Source organism: Xenopus tropicalis, chromosome 8 (genome assembly GCF_000004195.4).
Source record: "Xenopus tropicalis strain Nigerian chromosome 8, UCB_Xtro_10.0, whole genome shotgun sequence".
Taxonomy (NCBI): domain Eukaryota; kingdom Metazoa; phylum Chordata; class Amphibia; order Anura; family Pipidae; genus Xenopus; species Xenopus tropicalis.
The window spans coordinates 93088797-93108776 of NC_030684.2; the positions used below are offsets into that span (position 1 = coordinate 93088797).

The 19980-nt window shown below is 39.4% G+C and overlaps 1 protein-coding gene across 1 annotated transcript in view; it reads left to right on the plus strand.

Annotated features, from left to right (window-relative positions):
* Positions 1–19980, plus strand: part of nemf (nuclear export mediator factor) — a 31641-nt gene that overhangs the window by 928 nt on the left and 10733 nt on the right. The window contains exons 2-22 of the mRNA XM_002938127.5: positions 623–691; positions 1234–1336; positions 3230–3355; positions 3832–3980; positions 4518–4585; positions 4679–4765; positions 4851–4924; positions 5681–5751; positions 6549–6624; positions 6896–6958; positions 7493–7570; positions 8116–8324; positions 8568–8741; positions 11494–11557; positions 12387–12475; positions 13226–13329; positions 14176–14238; positions 15707–15819; positions 18127–18184; positions 18321–18379; positions 18746–18866. Of these exons, the coding sequence (XP_002938173.3) occupies positions 623–691; positions 1234–1336; positions 3230–3355; positions 3832–3980; positions 4518–4585; positions 4679–4765; positions 4851–4924; positions 5681–5751; positions 6549–6624; positions 6896–6958; positions 7493–7570; positions 8116–8324; positions 8568–8741; positions 11494–11557; positions 12387–12475; positions 13226–13329; positions 14176–14238; positions 15707–15819; positions 18127–18184; positions 18321–18379; positions 18746–18866 (2018 nt within the window). The remainder of the gene's footprint in view (positions 1–622; positions 692–1233; positions 1337–3229; positions 3356–3831; positions 3981–4517; positions 4586–4678; positions 4766–4850; positions 4925–5680; positions 5752–6548; positions 6625–6895; positions 6959–7492; positions 7571–8115; positions 8325–8567; positions 8742–11493; positions 11558–12386; positions 12476–13225; positions 13330–14175; positions 14239–15706; positions 15820–18126; positions 18185–18320; positions 18380–18745; positions 18867–19980) is intronic.

The following is a 19980-nucleotide window of genomic DNA, read 5'->3' on the forward strand; positions in this document are numbered from 1 at the left end:
TGTGTAACAGCACATTGCATTTGTGACAGGGGTCTGGTTGTTGCTGAACCACAGCCATAGGGGGTTAAGTAGAGCAACCTTTAGCCAGGCACAACAATCGGTGCCCCTGTAAGGAGCATGTTTTATTTGTCCTGCATTATAATTTAACTTGGGCAGTGTAAGAAAAAAGGCTGACAAAAGCTTTTGTTAATAGGTGTGATATGCATATACATGGTGGGTAACATGCAGTTATGTGGCAGGTAACATGCATATACATGGTGGGTAACATGCAGTTATGTGGCAGGTAACATGCAGATACATGGTGGGTAACATGCAGTTATGTGGCGGGTAACATGCAGTTGTGTGGCAGGTAACATGCAGATACATGGTGGGTAACATGCAGTTGTGTGGCAGGTAACATGCAGATACATGGTGGGTAACATGCAGTTATGTGGCAGGTAACATGCAGATACATGGTGGGTAACATGCAGTTATGTGGCAGGTAACATGCAGATACATGGTGGGTAACATGCAGTTATGTGGCAGGTAACATGCGGATACATGGTGGGTAACATGCGGATACATGGTGGGTATGATGCAGATATTACTTGGCCAGTGGTATGACTTTTTTTTTATGTTACAGCTTGCTGGGACTGCGTGTACACAATGTGTATGATGTGGACAATAAGACATATCTCATCCGGCTTCAGAAGTAAGATTCTGCTCGTTATTATGTGGAAATTAAGTTTGGGAATTTTGTTATATTAAACTGTGCTCATGCAAATGAAACAGCAAATGAAACAGAAGGATGGAGTCCCTTTCTAAGCATCTGTGATATGCTGCATAGTTTTATACTCTTTGCCTTAATAAATTTCAATAGGCTGCCATAGCTTCACTTGCACGTTCCCTATTCTATAACCCAGTAGCTGTTCATAGCTGTTCATTATAGAGAGATGCTGTGCAATGTAGCAGGCAGGCCACATATTGGAGATCCCCATTCCATGTACCTTTCAGTGTGACATCTCCAGTCTTATTTCATGAAAGGAATTCGATGTAATGGATATGCATTGCTTGAGAATAATTATGGATGTAATTGAAGGCAGTAAATTTGCCCAGTCACCCACAGAAAACAAACGTGACCAATAAATGCTACCTGCTGATTGGGTGCCTAGACCTGTAGCAAAGGTTTCAGCTTTTAATACAGTATTCTTTTTATCGCTAAATATTAGAATATTATCAACTCTTCATTAACAGGCCAGACTCAAAAGCCGTACTACTAGTTGAATCAGGGATTAGAATTCACACTACAGAATTTGAGTGGCCCAAGAATATGATGCCGTCCGGATTTGCAATGAAGGTTAGTGAAAGAAAGAACCATTTGAAATGTATAATTGATATTTTTTTCTTGCTGGCAACCCCTCCATGCTTTTTTTCTCCTAGAGCTAGTGGCCTTTTCTGTCTATGGATCTCCAACCTTGCCATTGTTTTTTTTTTATAGCTCTTTGCATGGTCCTGTTTATCAATAATATTTGTATCTGTGCCAGTCTAGGCACATTCATGTGATTAGTGGAAAACTCAAAACTGAAAAGGTGTATTAAAGGACAAAGAAAGGCTAAGTCACTTGGGGGTGCCAAAATGTTAGGCTCCCCCAAGTGACTTTAATCGCTTACCTTGTACCCCGGGCTGGTGCCCCTGTTAGGAGAAAACAGCACCAGCCCGGGGTACCTGTAGCGATGCGCTTCCTCCTTCCGGCTTCGTTTTGCAAGGACTACACGACAGGCGCATGCACAGTAGAGTGAAAAGCCGACTTCTCTGTTAAAGTTCAGCTTTTCACTCTTTTGCGCATGCGCGCACGAGCGAACAGGAAGGAGGAAGCGCTGCAGCTACCCCGAACAGGGGCACCAGCCCGGGGTACAAGGTAGGCGATTTAAGTGACTTGGGGGTGCCTAACATTTTGGCACCCCCAAGTGACTTTGCCTTTCCTTCTCCTTTAAAGACCCACTAACTCTCTAGTTTAACCTATACAGCTGCTTTTAAAAGCAGCATTAAACTAATAAAAATTTACGTAAGTGGAATATACATTCATTAAACATTTGCCATTGCCTTTCAGTGTATAAAGCTGCTGTGACAGCCTTCCATCCCTACACCTTCTAAAAACTTTTCTCAGTTCAGATGTTTTCAGACATTACACCAAAAATAAAGCCTTTTTTCGGTTACTTTTGGTTACTGTTTTTTAAATTTAAAGTTTAAAATTCCTCTTTCTTGTGCTTCAGTCTGGCAGCTCAGTTATCCAGGTGCTGCCTCTGAACTGTTACAATTTGCTACATTAGGGCCATGGCAGAGGGGAGATTAATTTGCCTTGACAGGAATGCCATCCTACTGGCGATTTACATTTCTTAGCTGCAGCTGTTCAATGTTATCAACCATTGTATCCAATATGCCTTTAATGAAACTCAGGGATTATACTCAGCAGGGCCATAAGAAATGATAAGAAATGTATCAACGCATGTACAGTTTAGAGAATCAGTGCAGCGACCCCCCTCATAGAGCTGGTCCCGGGAGACATGAGAAGGTGAAAAAATAAACACATGAAAGCAATTTAAAAAAGCTCACGTTTTAGGGCTCTGGCACACGGGGAGATTAGTCGCCTGTGACAAATCTCCCTGTTCGCGGGCAACTAATCGCCCGAGTTGCCATCCCACCGGCAAAAATGTAAGTCGCCGGTGGGATGGCACACACTGCGCAGATGATTTCGGCAAATCGCCGAAGTTGCCTCGCGAGGCATTTTCGGCGATTTGCCGAAATCGTGCTGCCGCGTCTGCCATCCCACCAGCTACTTACATTTTCGCCGGTGGGATGGCAACTGATGGCAATTCGGGGAGATTAGTCGCCCGCGAACAGGGAGCCTTAGGGCTCTGGCACATGGGGAGATTAGTCGCCCGTGACAAATCTCCCTGTTCACGGGCGACTAATCTCCCTGAAATGCCATCCCACCGGCGAAAATGTAAATTGCCGGTGGGATGGCATTTTGGGGAGATTAGCCGCCCGCGAACAGGGAGATTTGTCGCGGGCGACTAATCACCCCGTGTGCCAGAGCCCTTAAATGTACCAGGAAAGCACCAGACTTCTAGGCAGTAGGGGGTAAGTTGGTCTGTGTTTTCATTCAGAATTGTGCAGAAAATAAATACTTATTACTACATTCTGTTTTTGAAAACCATAGCATCAGATCTTTGCTTCTTATTGTCCACAGTGCCGTAAGCATTTAAAGTCTAGGAGGCTGGTAAGCATTAAACAGCTAGGTGTGGACAGGATTGTGGATTTCCAGTTTGGTTCAGATGAAGCTGCCTATCATCTCATTGTGGAGCTGTATGATCGGGTAAGCAAGTGTACATTTGGGCTTTGTCAGTAACCGTCAAATGTGCATAGCTGTGTGCATTGCTGTGTGGTCTCTGGCTGTATTATTGTGCTCAAAGTAAAAATGCCAAGAGACAGTGAAACCAATCTCTTGTATCAATGAAGCATTGGGTATAAGCCACACAGGTAGCTTTCTGTAAAAAAATAAATAAATCTGTGCATGGGGTTACTATGTGCTACTGTGTTTAATGATTTAGCATCACTATTTTTACTTTAAAGTATAGATTCACTAATGTTCTTTTCTATTTGGTTCTGTGTCATGGTGCTAAGTTCCCCTTAAAAAAGGTTTAAACTAAAACATCAGCATTATGCCCAATACCTTAAGATCCAAAACTATCTGCACCCAATTTCTTATCCTTTGCTTAATTTATTTAAGGGATCATTTTATATGTACACCTATGCAGACTTTTCCTTAATGTTTCCTTAATGTCTTTCCAGGGCAACATTGTCCTTACAGACCATGAATATCTAATTTTAAACATCCTAAGGTTTCGAACAGATGAGGCAGATGATGTAAAATTTGCAGTTCGAGAACATTATCCTATAGATCATGCCAAAGCTCCTGAACCGCTACTCAGTGTGGAAAAGTAAATTCTTTTGCTTAATTTTCTTGTTGTGTGGGTAACCATTTTTAGTGTGGTATGCATAAATATTCCTTTTTTAGTTTGTCAGAGTTAGCCTATTAAAGACTAATGTGGCTGAATTCGAATCCAGTACCTTACAGTATAATTTTTTTGTATAAAAATCTCTCACAAATACATTAATGGTTTTATTTGCAATAGAGGAGCCATTGATCAAGCTCAGCTGGTGGGAATACAAGAGGTGCTCAGAGTGTGCCCATATTGAGGGTTTTATGGAGTCTGGTCCTTACCAGTGACAATAGAGTCTCTTCTTCATGCATGACAAGAGGCAGTTAAGATGGGTAAATTCGTCAAATTGCATATATCTGGCAATACACCTCTGTGGAAAAACATTTGTTTAGTTTAGATTCTAAATTGGTCAACAAGGGGAATCCTGACTCTGCAGGACTTAATGCAATGGTGCCTGGAGAGTTTCTCTATACATCAGTATTCCTATTCACCATATTTTCTGTACAATTACGGGCACACTTGTTTTGTTTCTAGACTAAAGGAAATCCTAGAGAAAGCACAGAAGGGTGATCAGTTGAAAAGAGTTCTTAATCCACATCTCCGTAAGTTTTTTTTTTTTTTTGTTTTTTGTAACATAATTATTATTGACGATATGCAGTGTATGGAAAGTAACGTGTGTTCTTATCTCTGTGTAGCTTATGGTGCTACTCTGATTGAGCATTGCCTGTTAGATACAGGACTTTCCAGCAATGTCAAGGTTGACCAGATTTCTGGACCTGAAGGTCAGTGCAGCGGCTATTAACAATTTTACTTTTAAGTTTTAAATCTATAGTAGTAAAACTGAACTGCCTTTTCTCTAATTTTAAGATTTGGAGAAGGTGCATACTGCACTAAGAAAGGCAGAGGAATACATGGATGTAACACAGCACTTTAAAGGGAAGGTAGGATGTTGTTTAATTAGCCCTTTGTAGTGAATATCAGAGCCAGCACAAGATTTAAGGAAAGCTATACCCCCAGAATGAATACTTAACCAATGTATAGTTTATATCATATTAAGTGACCTATTAAAGAATCTTACCAAACTGGAATATATATATATAAAAGTAAATATTGCCCTTTTACATCTTTTCCCTTGAGCCACCATTTAGTGATGGGCTGTGTGCTCCCTCAGAGATAACATGACCAAAGATAATGTATCTCTTATTATAGAAGACGTGTGGGAGTAAAAGACTTTGTCCGTTAATTGGCCTAACATGTATGTGTGCTCTTAGTACTCAGGGTCGCTGCTGCTATGAGGCGAGTCATGAAAATCGCCTCAGATGACAGCATCTCATAAGTTACCAGGGGCGGCAAAAAGCCACTCCTGGTAACTTTAAGGGCCGTGGCAGATGGGGAGATTAGTCACCCGCAACAAATCTCCCTTGTCGTGGGCGACTAATCTCCCCGATATGCCATCCCACCGGCTTGAATGTAAATCGTCGGTGGGATGGCATACATCGAAATCGCGGAAGTTTCCTCTGAAGGCAACACATTAGACTGACACATCTGTCAGTGCAGCTGCATGGAGCTGTGGATGAACGTGGATCCTCTTCTCTCCTCCTGCCTACAAAATGCAGGGGCATATAAACAGTCCCTATGCACTGTGTTGCCCTTTATCTTGCATTCAGTATAACATGTTATTCCCTCGAAATCCACAGGGTTTTATAATTCAGAAAAGAGAGAAAAAGCCAAGCTTGGAGCCTGACAAACCCTCTGAAGATATATTCACGTGAGTAGCCTTTAAATATATCATAAAGAATTTGAGGATGTAAGACAGCCATTAGCAGGGACTTCCCAAGCCCTCACTTGAGTGGTTCATGCATACATTTTTAGCACATATTTTCACATCTTCTCTGTGTATAATTTGTTCCTTCATAGGGTTATGGGATGCAGCTGTATTGTCTTTTCTCTGTTTATTTAAAAATAATTTCTCATTTCATATTGGAGTTATATAATAGTTAAACAAAATTGTCCTAAACCACTGAAACAGTTTGGGTTAAAATGTCATCTTTTCTGAACATAAAGTTATTGAAGTTGTTTACAATGTGTAAAGTGCCCTTTTTTCAGCATGCTGTCTTGCTTGGGTTTAGTTAGGTGAGAAGTTCCTGGAACCAGTTGAGCACAGGTAGTGAATTACTACTAGGGTGTAATGTCCAGGATTATTTGGCAGAACACCTTGAGTGTATTACCCGCACCCTATTTTTTTTCTTTTTTACAGAACAAGGCCAGGTAAGTCAGGCATAGCTATGTGGCAAATCTATGATGTCTGCCATTACTGGGTGAGCATCAAGATGCACAGAATTGGATTGGGAGTCAGTTTTGAAAAGACATACTCTTACCTGCTAGTGCACTGCATGGGTCCAGACTTTCAAAGCATAAATATATGAGAGGCAGTGTTAAGTGTTTTGTCATGTAACTGCAGAGCTTGAAATCACTATTGCAACAAAACTATGATTTACTTTTTTTTATAATTATTTGCATTTTTTACTACAGTTTTTAACCTGGAACTTTTTGTCTGTGTTTAAGGAATGAAGAATTCCATCCTTTTCTATTTGCACAGCATTGCAACAACACTTATATTGAATTAGATTCCTTCAATAAGGTGGGTTCCGTGATCATGGATTATTATAGTTACACCCCATTTATATAAAACAAAAGCTATTTGGGGGTTTTATATGAATCTGTAGATTTTACAGCTTGATGGGGCAGATTCACATCCAAATAACTAGAGATGATTCTGTCTTTCATTTTTTTTTTTTTAAATAGATGGCATTAAATTATAAAATACATTACTTTCCCCCCTAAGGTACTTCGTGCTAGTTATGCTGTGCCCCCCAACTATGTAATCTTATTGTGTTTTTCCAATGTTTTAGGCTGTTGATGAGTTTTTTTCAAAGATGGAAGGCCAGAGGATTGATCTAAAGGCTCTGCAACAGGTGCTTCACAATATTTAGTAGCAAGTAGATGCTATTTTTGCTTAGTCATTTTTATCTTAAAGGGAAAATATACCCACATTTTTTGACATAAAGCTTTTTGAACTCAAGTGTTTTTTGTTTTTTACACAGTCATGCCTAATTCCAGAGTTTGAAAGGACAGTCTGTGCTGCCATAACCAGCTTCCTCCCCACACCTAGGCTAGCAGACTGATCCCAACCCTCCCTCACCCTATTCCAATGTAAAGTCATGTATTCTCTGTACATGACACATGTGTGCACCCCTCACTATGGGAACTAGAGAGATTAGTGCCAGAATCTATTACTTCACAATGATCCCAGTAAACACAGACTATCATGTTTTTTCAAAACAAAAAAGTTATCTTTATTTCTGGAAGCTCCGATAGTGTTTAAACACCTTTTCTACATAAGGCCAACTGAATGGATTCATATCAGAAAGTGGAGGTAGGGAGGTATATTTTCCCTTTAATTTACATTTATTTTATCAGAGATTCTTAATACTGAACTTTTCATTTAGGAAAAGCAAGCCTTAAAGAAATTAGAAAATGTCCGGAAAGATCATGAGGAACGCTTGGAATCACTCCAGCATGCACAGGTATTCTAACCTCTCACATACCCTGAATTATGGCTTGCAGTATATGTATGTTATTTTGCTTACGTAGCACTACAATCTTAAATTCTTCTGCTCGGATCCTCCTGCTCTCTCCTAAAAGGGAACCAGTTCAGCCCCAAGTAAAATCCTAATATCATGGCTGCCTGTTAAGCAAAGGATAGCATACAAAATACTTTTGCTAACTTTCAAAGCCTTCACTTCTCTGCTCCTCAGTACATTTCTTCAGATATTGGATATTTTCTTAAACGACGCTGGTGTGGCTGTGACTTACAGAAGCTATAGAGTGTCTACACTGCATGTATGACTTTCTCAAATGTGTTACACACTTTACATGTTTGGCCACCTTGCTGCTTGTTTTAAGAGGTCATCTATATGCCCACCTTGAGGTGGGCAATATCAGGCTAATCCGATCATTTGACCCTTGGGCCTGATGGCTGGCACTATACACAGGCCAGTAAAATGCCAGCTTGGTCAGATTTAATGATATGATCTGCCTTACTACAAATATTTATTCTTGTCTCCGTAAGGATGCTGATAAAGCCAAAGGAGAGCTGATTGAAATGAACTTGGATATTGTAGACCGAGCTATTCAGGTAGTACGCAGTGCTTTGGCCAATCAGATTGACTGGAAGGAGATTGGACTCATAGTAAAAGAGGCACAGATCCAAGGAGATTCAGTTGCTCTTGCAATCAAAGAACTGAAGCTGCAAACAAACCACATTACCATGCTGCTTAAGTGAGTGTAAGGGAAACATTTCAAAAATGCATGTATATGAATGTATATAAGCAATGTAACTCTGCATAACTTAGGACTTGTTAAGTGCTAAAAATATTTGAATACTTTTAATACAGCTTTGTGTTCACATTTGTAAGACAAAATATATATTATGCATTTGAAATTACACAATTTTTGATACAATAATTTTTACAAATTTGTTAACAATTTGTTGGCAAGTTCTTTATAAACTTTTCATTGTAGAAACCCATATACACTTTCTGAAGAGGGGTCAGAAGATGAAGAAGAGGAAAAAGAGGAAGAGCCAAAAGGAAAAAAGAAAAAATCGAAAAATAAGCAGCCAAAGAAAGTGCAAAAGAATAAACCTGTGTTAGTGGATGTAGACCTCAGCCTGTCTGCTTATGCCAATGCTAAAAAGTAAGTTTTGTGTGCAACAGGTGTGTAAACTGCAAATGATAATGTAAAGAATACATACCACTAGAAGCTGCATAGTACTTGGGCCCAAGGAAGTCCTGTACTTTGCATACTGCAGCTGTAGGTACTCAATTTTGTGCCAATTAATTGCAGGCAAATAAAGGGCTGCAAGCCCCTACCCACCTCTTTCTTTGAAGGCTCCTAAATACCCTCAGCCAGGGCTGCTATCAGGGGGCACAGAAGGGACAGTTCTGGGCCTGGTGGCTATTCAATAAAGTATAGTCCTAGTAAAGCCGCATGGGGATTGAATGGGCTCGAGGGGAAGTTCAAACCTTACCCATCCAATCCCTGTGCAGCTCTACTGGGATTAAAACTTTTTGGACAAAATGAGCAGAAAAGAAAGCTGGGTAGGGAAAAGACCCCTCCCTATACAAGTTTGCAGTTGACTAACAGCAGGGGGGGCAGCTAATCCAAGTAAATAAGATACTGCAGGGGCCCCCTTAAAGGGGTTGTTCTTCTCCAAGTTAACTTTTAGCATGTTAGAATGGGCTATTCTTAGCAAGTTTTCAATTGGTCTTTATTTTTTATTTGTTATAGTTTTTGAGTTATTTGCCTTCCTCTCCTGACTCTTTCCAGCTTTTAGATGGCATCCACTGACCCCAGCAGCCAAAGAAATGACTGCTCTGTGAGGCTACAATTGTACTGTTATTGTTACTTTTTATTACTTATCTCACTATTTAGGCCCTCCTCTGTTAATATTCCCGTCTCTCTTTCAAACCGGTGCTTGGACCCTAGCAACCAGTAACCAGCAACAAAAAGCGATATAATTCATAACCTGCAAATAATAAAAATGAAAACAAATTGAAAATTGTCTCAGAATAGCACTCTCTTCATCATACTGAAAGTTAATTAAAGTTAATAAAAGTTTAAGTAATTTAAAGGTGAATAACTTCTTTAAGTGATGAATTAGTGGGTAGAACCATATTATTTAAAGGGGAAATAAAGTAAAAAATTAAGGATATCAGATTCTCCTTTAAAAAGAAAAACAACTTCTAATATACATTTATTTAAAAATCCATACTGTGTTAATAAAATGTGGGGTTGCCCTGATAATTTGTTGTACAGAGCCCCATGATTTCTGATGGCATCTCCTGAAACTTGTACATGTATGGGACCTGTTATTCAGAATAATCGGGAGCAGGCTTTTCCGGATAAGGGGTCTTTTTGTAATTTGGATCACCATACTAATAAATAATTTAAACGTTAAATAAACCCAATAGGATTGTTTTGCCTCCAGTGAGGATTAAATATATTGTAGCTGGAATCAAGTACAATGTACTGTTTTATTATTACAGAGAAAAAGAATATATTTGTATCATTAGAATTATTTGATTGGACTGTATGAAATTACAGGATGGCCTTCCTGTAATATGAAGCTTTCTACATAATGGGTTTTCTAATAATGGATCCCATACCTGTACAGATTTTTCCCTCCAGTTTGCTGCTGATGCAGTTACACATAAATTCTGTGAGTAGAAATATTAGTCTGCAACATTTTTTTGCAAGTTGTTATAGTTCCAAACTCATTCTAGCTGCAGCATTGGCAGCACAAATGTATTTGTATTGTATTTGTCTCCTGTCTAAAATTGTCAAAGCCCTCAAAATAAGTAATGAACAAGTATAAGTGCGAAGACACATGGAGCTACTTAGTAGCAGCTATTTGTCACGGCTACTAACCCCACAAAAATAACCTGCCCCTCTGCTAAAACACATAGGGCCCGATTCACTAAAGTCCGAAATAAGGAGTGCTATTTATAGCATGCTTTAAAAACCTTATCACTTCTTATTTTTCACTCGATTCACTAAAAGGACACTTGTCATAATTAAGAAGCGATGTTCTTGGCGTTATTTATCTTACGATGACATATTTTAATGAAAAAAACTATGCGATAAGCGTTATAGGGGCCGATTCACTAAAGGTCAATAACGCTTATCGCATAGTTTTTTTCATTAAAAAGCATGCGATAATTAAGTACCGATTCATCAAAGTCATTTCGCATGTGTTAATCCGCATATCGCATGCACAAAAAAACGCATTGCGTTAATTAGCGAATAGAAATAGTACTAACGCATGATTCACAAACACATATGAAGCGTTAAACGTGCAAAATATTGTGTTAATCTGTGTGAATATTAACCCTACTTGGGGCAGGCGGTACTTAAAGAAAATTGCGGTTCGTGAGCTATTGGCAACACAACATGGAGTTTGCAGTCGTATTTTTTCAAGTATATGTTGGCCCTAGAGTGATGCATCCTCCAGTTTTCAGGGAAATGGTGGTTTTCAGAAAGTAATGGTTACGTGCGTAATATATTGCGCTCTGCGTAATATATTGCGCTCTGCGTAAAATATCGCGCGCTGCGTAATATCTTGTGCGCTGCGTAATATATTGCTTGAAAATATGTCATCGTAAGATAAATAACGCCAAGAACATCGCTTCTTAATTATGACAACTGTCCTTTTAGTGAATCGAGTGAAAAATAAGAAGTGATAAGATTTTTAAGGCATGCTATAAATAGCCCTCCTTATTTCGGACTTTAGTGAATCGGGCCCATAGAGACTAAAATCCAGCAACTGATCAGCATTGTCTATTTTAGAAGCCTTGACAAGTAGCTGATCCATGTGGCTTTACCCTTAGAGAACCAAAGTGCAATATGTCAGTAAATGTGCAGGGAAACTTACCATTTGTAATTGCAGATATTACGACCACAAAAGACATGCAGCCAAAAAATCACAGAAGACAATAGAAGCTGCAGAGAAGGTAAATTAATGAGTTTCTAGTGCATGTTTATTCATTCTACAGTTTTAAATGAAACACAAGTGCAAACACTGGGGAAGAAAACCCTAAGTTATGGATCCAGGTTTAAGTTAACTTTTATTATGTTATAGAATGTGCTTCTCTTAGCAGCTTTAATCATTTAATCTCTGATGTTTAATCATTTTTCTTATAGTTTCTAAATTATTTGTCTACCACTTCTGCCTTTTACTGCTTACTTTTTTAGATGCTGTCTCGTTAGGGCTCTGGCACACGGGGAGATTAGTCGCCCGCGGCAAAACTCCCTGTTCGCGGGCGACTAATCTCCCCGAGTTGCCTTCCCCTGCCATCCCACCGGCGAACATGTAAGTTGCCGGTGGGATGGCAGATGCGGCGGGGCGATTTCGGGAAATAGCTGAAAAAGACTCGCAAGTCTTTTTCGGCGATTTGCGCGAAATCGCGCCGCCGCGTCTGCCATCCCGCCGGCGACTTACATGTTCGCCGGTGGGATGGCAGGGGGAAGGCAACTCGGGGAGATTAGTCGCCCGCGAACAGGGAGTTTTGCCGCGGGCGACTAATCTCTCCGTGTGCCAGAGCCCTTATTGAAAGTCACTGACCCTGGCAGCCAAAAAACTATAGCCTCGTGAGGATAATGCCTTATTGCTAATGTTTTTTTTTATTAGTTATTCTGTTGTAACCCTGTCCTATTTATATGTTTTCCTATATATCTGTTAATGAAAATGCTGCCTGGTTGCTAGTGTAAATTAAACCCTAAATGCTGAAATTCCAAACTAGAGAGTTGCTAAAAAATTCTTTAAATTAACTTCTTTAATAGGCATTTAAATCAGCAGAGAAAAAAACCAAGCAGACCCTGAAGGAGGTGCAGACTGTTAGCACCATTCAGAAAGCCAGGAAGGTGTACTGGTAAGCCACACTATTTTCCCAAAGCACTCTTTTATTACAAAGGGTTTATCCCAACTACCAAGTATAGCATATTGCTAGCACAGCAAGCAGCAAAGCAACTTTACATTTTTATGCTGACATAAAAGTGCATTTTGGTCACTGTTATATAATTAAGCCTTAGCAATAAACAATGATGAATCACAAACAGCTGCCAATGCTCTGCAAATATACTGCAGTATGTGCCTCACTAAATCTGCCTCCTGCTGTGCAGTTAAAGCAGCACATAAGGAGCTGAACAAATACTAGAATAGTATGCAACATGCAGTGATATAGCACACATACTGTGTGCTGATCTAGAACAGTGCTGCATTCTTGAAACCTTTTGTGGGGTTTTTTTTTATTATTATAGTTAATCTACCAAATAATGCTGAATTCTGTGGATAACATATTACTCGAGTCCCACAGTGTATGCAAGTTTAAAAGGACACATGCAGGTTAGGTGCAAATTGAAAACAATTGCATACTGCTCTTAAGGACATCTAAACCATGTACAAGGTGGGCTGACTTTGGCATTGGGCAGTAAGATAAAAGATCTTAAGCTAGTGTAATGGGATTTTCCATGTCTCATGTTTAATGTATAACACATTTTGAACAATATATACAAATGAAAACATGCCAATGCCAGTTCCAGATGTGTAGATATGGCTTTCCTGACGAGCTCCTGGCAAGAAACAATGAATGGCGCTGCTAACATGTTACATTTCTGGCCAGGTTTGAGAAGTTTCTGTGGTTTATTAGCTCTGAGAATTATCTGGTCATTGCTGGAAGGGACCAGCAACAGAATGAACTGATTGTAAAGAGGTATTTAAACCCAGGTTAGTGGCAACAACAGGAATTCAATACTTGTGCTGAAATTATGTATCTGTGAGTCTATTCTTATCTGCTTCACCACATTAGACCAGTGCCACATGGGCAGATTATCAGCCGGTGTTAATCCTACATTTAAAAAAGATTTTGGTTGTGCCAGCACCTGGAGACATTGTGTCAGCCCAGGTGCAGGCACACATGGTGGGATTTGGCGCACAACTGCATATGCAAGCAGAATTCCACTTAGTGTGCCTGGGCCTGCACAGTTCCCAGCACCTTAAGGCTAATGCCAGAAGTGGCATTTGTCATATATTTTTGGCAAGCTGAAAATAGCGCCATACGTCTCCTACATGTGCCTGCACCCGAATGAATGGATTATGTTTGGGTGCAGGCACATGTAGCCAGTATCCGCGAAGATATGAAGTCTTGCATTTTTATGCGGATATTGGCTACATGTGCCTGCACCTGAACGTATTCCATTCATTCGGGTGCAGGCACAGGTAGGAGGCGTATGGCGATATTTTTGGCAAGCGATTTTTGGCGTGCCAAAAATATACGCCAAACGCCACGTCTGGCATTAACCTAATGTCACATAGTTGATGTTTTTTTCTGACTATAGACAGTTGATGAAAGTGCCCAGCATGTGGCACTGTTTACAGTTTACATATCCTTTAATGGAAATTGTTGTTTTTTGTTTGCTTATCGGTCCTATACACTACTTGCATTAGCAAATTAATTAAAATAATCAAACACTATCTGGAAACTGCAAAATTGATGTTGAGTGTTTGTTTGTTTTTTTAAATTGCGCAATATGTTTTTATAATTAATACACTTTATCATATGTAATACTGCAGGTGATGTGTATGTACATGCTGACCTCCATGGAGCTACTAGTTGTGTCATCAAAAACCCCACAGGTAACTTCACATAGAAAATCCCACTTAAGTTATTCAGTGTTATAGATTAGTGCAACAATGGGATGTTTCATTTGCTCTACTCTGCTTACCTGCATTATGATCAATAGTAGCGTCCATGTGTTTGTTGTAAGTGTGAACTGTGTAGTGGGGATAATTTAAAGACAAAGGGACACATTAATAAATATTTAGGTTTAATCAGGATTGATTCTGATTGATCCTGCAATAGTTATGAAATTTACCTTTGCTTATAATGAATTCCGACAAATTAAATGGATTTAGATCTTATTGTTCCACACTTTGCCCATAGTTTTATGGGATTTGATATCTCAGACCAGTGGTTCTTTTGAGAATCTGAAAGACCAAATCATGTGACAGTGGCAAATATTGATTCAGATTGTTTTGATCACCGTTTATTAATAAACAAGTTGAGCAGAATCATTACAAACTGCAGGATTCCTAATCTGACCTGTGCATGCCACATCCAAATAACCTAGGCAACATCCAGAGAGGCAAAAATATGCTGTCATAGAATGGCTTTTATATTTATTTATGCTCTACCCAGTCCAACTAATATCAGACTGATAAAATTTTGTGGACCAATGCAACTGCTGGTGCGCTCACATATATTTAACAAACAAACAAACTTGTTTTGGATGGCAGAATTTACTTGTGCATTATGAAAGGAATATATGAATATTTAAAGCTTAGGCCTTGTTTCCATGTTGGAGCAATCTTTAATAGTTTAATAGTTAAGATAATAAGATCAGCTTGCAATATTCCCCTCCTAATGTATTTCGAACAGCTGAAAATGTTAAGCATATTTGCTACTGTTACAGATCATCTTTGAAAATTTTACAGGCTCATTGTGCTTGTTTTTTTAAAGACGGTAAAGCTTTGATTTTGTTACTGCGTGTAAGGGTTAATCTCTTTAACACTGTCTGTGCTTCTCTGCACTGTATCTAAGCAGTCACGAACCGGTTCGCTTTAATCTGTGCGTCGGCGAAACATCTGATATCGTCTGCGCATGTGCGCTGATCAGGGAACTTGTACAAACGATACAACCAGTATGTGTATTGCAAACAAGTTCAACTTTATTTTGTTTTGATATTACTTATATAGTAGATAGAAAAACACATCCCATTATGCTTACGTATCATGGGTGGGTACATATGCTTTGCAATTATTAGTAGAAATACAGAAATTATTTAAGTAGCTACTGAAGCTTTATTATGATCTCTTAGCCTTGAATATTAGCTGAGATAATCAAGGCCAGAGCAACTTGGACAGAGACAAGATAGTGAGGATAATCATAACAACTGAAGTAATACTTTCTCAGACCTTTGTGATTTAAAACAAAATTTGTATAAATTCAGCATTAAGCAATTTAACCCCTATGACAGCATTTAGTAATTTAATCCCTATCACTGCCTATCACATGCTTTCTTTTATTGGTCTGATTTTTGTACAGGAGAGCCAGTGCCACCACGTACTCTGACTGAGGCGGGCACCATGGCTGTGTGTTATAGCGCTGCTTGGGATGCTCGTGTTATTACTAGTGCCTGGTGGGTCCATCACAATCAGGTAGGTTGGTGCCCAGTTTTACAGACCATAGTTCTCTAGGTGCTTGGTGCTGCCCTCAGGCACAATTAATACTTCCACTGCTCAGTATAAACAGCAATTAAGAATAATCTGTTTCTTGGTATATTCCTCATATTAATAACCTGAAGAACACTTCACAAGATATTACTATGACTTTGAAATGGCTGGGTAAACCTTACAGGACAGATTAATTGTAGCACCTTTTTATGTCTGATTATGGTGTTTAGTGTATTTTAATAATCAGTTTTAACTATTGAAACCAACTTGCATATATACATTTGACAGATATATGATGAAATAATTCAAATCTTATGTCAGAAATAATATCCAGGTCCTCTGTCAGCTGCAGGGATGCATCATCTGCACAGATGCCATGCCTGTGGTGAAGGGGCTGGGAGGGAAGAATCTTTTAGGGCTGTAAGGTGGCCATACACGTAAAGATTTTCCCTCCCAACAAGCAATTTCAGTGTGATCCAACAAATCTACTCACCCTATGTTCCTCATATAGACCAATTTCACTTTTAAACACTGAAATCAAAATCTTGGCAAGGAAATTAATTGAAGTCATCACCACATTGGTTCACGTAGACCTGTCTATTTTTATTCTCTCCAAATCGGCTACCATCAATTTTAAGACAGGGAATCGGCAGTGGTGGTGTCTCTTGACGCTGCTAAATCATGCGATTCCATAGAATAGTCTTATTTGTGGCAAGTTCTAACCAGATTGGGCCTCGGCCCAGGTTTTATTAAGTGGGTTTGCCTGATGTATAGGAGACCCACAGCAAGACTCAAATTGAATGATATGCTATCCCCTCCCCTTCCAGAAGAACCAGGCAGGGCTATGCCCTCTACTATTTGCCCTGGCAATAGAACCTCTGGCCCTTTTTATCAGACAATCCCCTCAGATGCAGGGTCTGCAAAGGACTAGAAGAAAAAAATCTCCCTATACACTGATGACACCCTCCTATACTTAGCGAACCCAACAGATTCTCTATCAACAACCTTAAATACTATCTCTTTAGAGTATTAAATATCTCTTTAGTATTTGGCTTGCAAATTAATTGGGATAAATCCCTGCTCAAGCATAGAACTTAATAAGCCCTACAATTAACCTCAAAACTACATAAAGATCCTACTAAATTTATATCACTAAATTTGCAACACATGAAGACTACTCTGACACAATTGTCTGACAAGTGCCAGAATCAACATACGTAAGATGATATTTGATGATGATGATGATATGATGATGATAAGTCCTATATATCCTTACTAATTCACCATGCTGTATCCCAAAGTCTACCTTGTTATCAATAGACTACATACAAACAGACTGGAAAACATTTGATACCGAAAACCCAGCCTCTTTGTTGGAGACCTAGATGCCACAAAAAGGACATGGGACATTCTGTATAAGACTACTAATAGGGATAACTTATTCTCACCAAACATGCCCTTGTGGCACAATGCTCTTCTTAGCAGCTTTGCTGAGTTTGGGGAGGGGGCTTTTGGTGTGAATGTGGATTTTATACATTTGACGTGGCATTGCCCGTATGTTCAGAGATTCTGGAGACAGGTAATGCAATTCTTATCAGGCAAACTCTCCTTAGCACAAGTGCTGAATTTATTTTGCTGGGCTTGGTAGACGCTTCGGTACCCAGAACTGCCTCCAGACCACTGAGTAAAACTAATTAACTCCCAACTGGAACTTTACAGGCTAACCTACTTAGCCATAGGATGCCCACGAAAGTTTGAAAAGATATTGAACCCCTGGCTTGACTCATCAGCAACCACGGTCTTGTAACGCTGTTTTATGCACACTCCAATTCCCCTTTTGGTATGTGTTACAAATAAATAATGATAAAAAAAGTTGATATAAAAAATTTTTTTTATTGTAAGGCACTGAGCAATTGCACATCTAGTGATTTTTCATATGACATCAGTCAGAAAATCGGTTCGACAGGTTTGAAATTTTTTGTCGTTAAGAATGAAATTTGCAGATTGTCCAGTTGTTTGCAGGACCAAGCAGGTAGTTTTTCTATCTTTTTTTTGTTGATGGACAAATTGTACTTTTCAACAATCATTTTAGGATAAGCTTGGTCCTACAATAACCAAAATCTTTTAAAAATCTTAACCTGTATGGCCAGCTTAACTGTTAAACAGGGGATTCAGAACTTCCTGGTTGTATTGAAAGAGCAAGGAAACAAGGATGTTCAACAACCTGTTGGATACCACTTTTTATTTATCGTATATATTTATATGTATAAACACCCCCTATTCAACTCTCAGGTGTCAAAGACTGCTCCTACTGGAGAATACCTGACTACAGGAAGCTTCATGATTAGAGGTAAGAGAACAACATGGAAGCCTATATACATGGAGGCATATAAATATATATATATATATATATATATATATATATATAAGTACAGCTTAATGAATTACCATTCTTGGTGTACAATATGGACCTTTCTGTTTTCCAGGCAAAAAGAATTTTCTCCCACCCTCTTATTTGATGATGGGCTTCGGCTTTCTGTTTAAGGTGTGTTTTGTCGTCACTAAATACTCTCAACATGAACCCCTTTAGCTAATAACTTGGTACAGATTTAGGAAAATACTGACGAATCAGTCATTCAGCCATATGTTCAAGAATATCTAGAACTCTAAATATGTTTTAGCCCAAAGCTCAATTTCATTGACCTGCAAGCTGGGTGTTCAGGTCTGTATAGTAGAGCAAATAGGCATTTTTTCCAAATTTCATACATTGGCCAATAAGCTGCCAACATGGTCTGGTGGTGCTGAGTCAGCAGCTTTTATCACCCTGTGTATGATCATCGTAAGCTATTTGCAGACCTTTAAATGCAACTTTGGTCTTTAATGACTGCCTTTGGATGCTCACCTCCTGCAGGTGGATGAACCATGTGTTTGGAGACATAAAGGAGAGCGTAGAGTAAAACAGCTGGATGAAGATATGGAAAGCGTTACTAGCAGTAACACAGAGTTAGCTGCAGAAGAAAACATACCTCTAGGTAAGACACCTAAAATATAGATAACCACGCTTTGTTTTTATATTGTGTTATAATATAGTGTTAGAGATATAGGAGTCTTATGGGGGTAAGCAGATAAGGTTTTTGAGAGGGGATTAGCATAGTGCACATTTATCCAGTTTCTGCTTCATATGATTTTTAGAATGTAGTGTTAATGTTTAAATGCCATGTAATCAGTATGTGTAATAATTACCGAAAGTGTGATCAATGAGATTACAATCAATGGCTCTGTGTCTCTATTGACACTCAGTGAAGTGTCTGATAACAGGTACAGAGATTCACATTGCTTTCTTGACGTCTTTCTCCTTAGGGCCATGGTAGACGGGGAGATTAGATTATTTCCCCGCGGGAAATCGCGGCGCCGCATATGCCATCCCACTGACAATTTACATTCAAGCCGGTGGGATGGCATATCGGGGAGATTAGTCGCCCGCAACAAGGGAGATTTGTTGCGGGTGACTAATTACCCTGTCTACCACAGCCCTAAGAGGGTAAATACTGCAAGAAATTAATTTGGTGGTCCATAGCACTCTCAATTACTCTCAAGCTTCTAGTGTGTTATTCAAGGATTAAAGCTACACACACATCCTGTCACATGATCAAAGCCTGTGGCTGGCATTCCCAACTAACAAAGTATATTCAGACACACTGGTGTCAAGGTGACAATACATGGGGAGAATCGCTTATTTGGCAAGGTCGCTAAAAAGCAATCTTTTCCCCAATATGCCCACCCTGAATCGTGGGCATTATGATCAATTGGTCCTAGGGCTAAATGATCTCATTACAATGAAGAGAATATGAGAAGTCGGAGGTAGGACTGTATCAGTAAGCCAATGTGGTCCTCAATCTGACAGAAAAATCAAGCCTGTTCGATTGACATCTGGCTAATTTTTGGCCAAATTTGTTTGGGGGGGCCTGTTGGAGGGCCCCATATACAGTAAGATAACCTTCCAAATCGATCTGAAGTACCCAAATCAGCATCTTAATTCTGCCTGTGTATGGCCACCTTAAAAGTCCCCATATAGGGGCCGATAGTAGCTGCCAATATCGGTCCCTTGGACCAATTGGGCAGCAAATCGGCCCGTGTATGGGCACT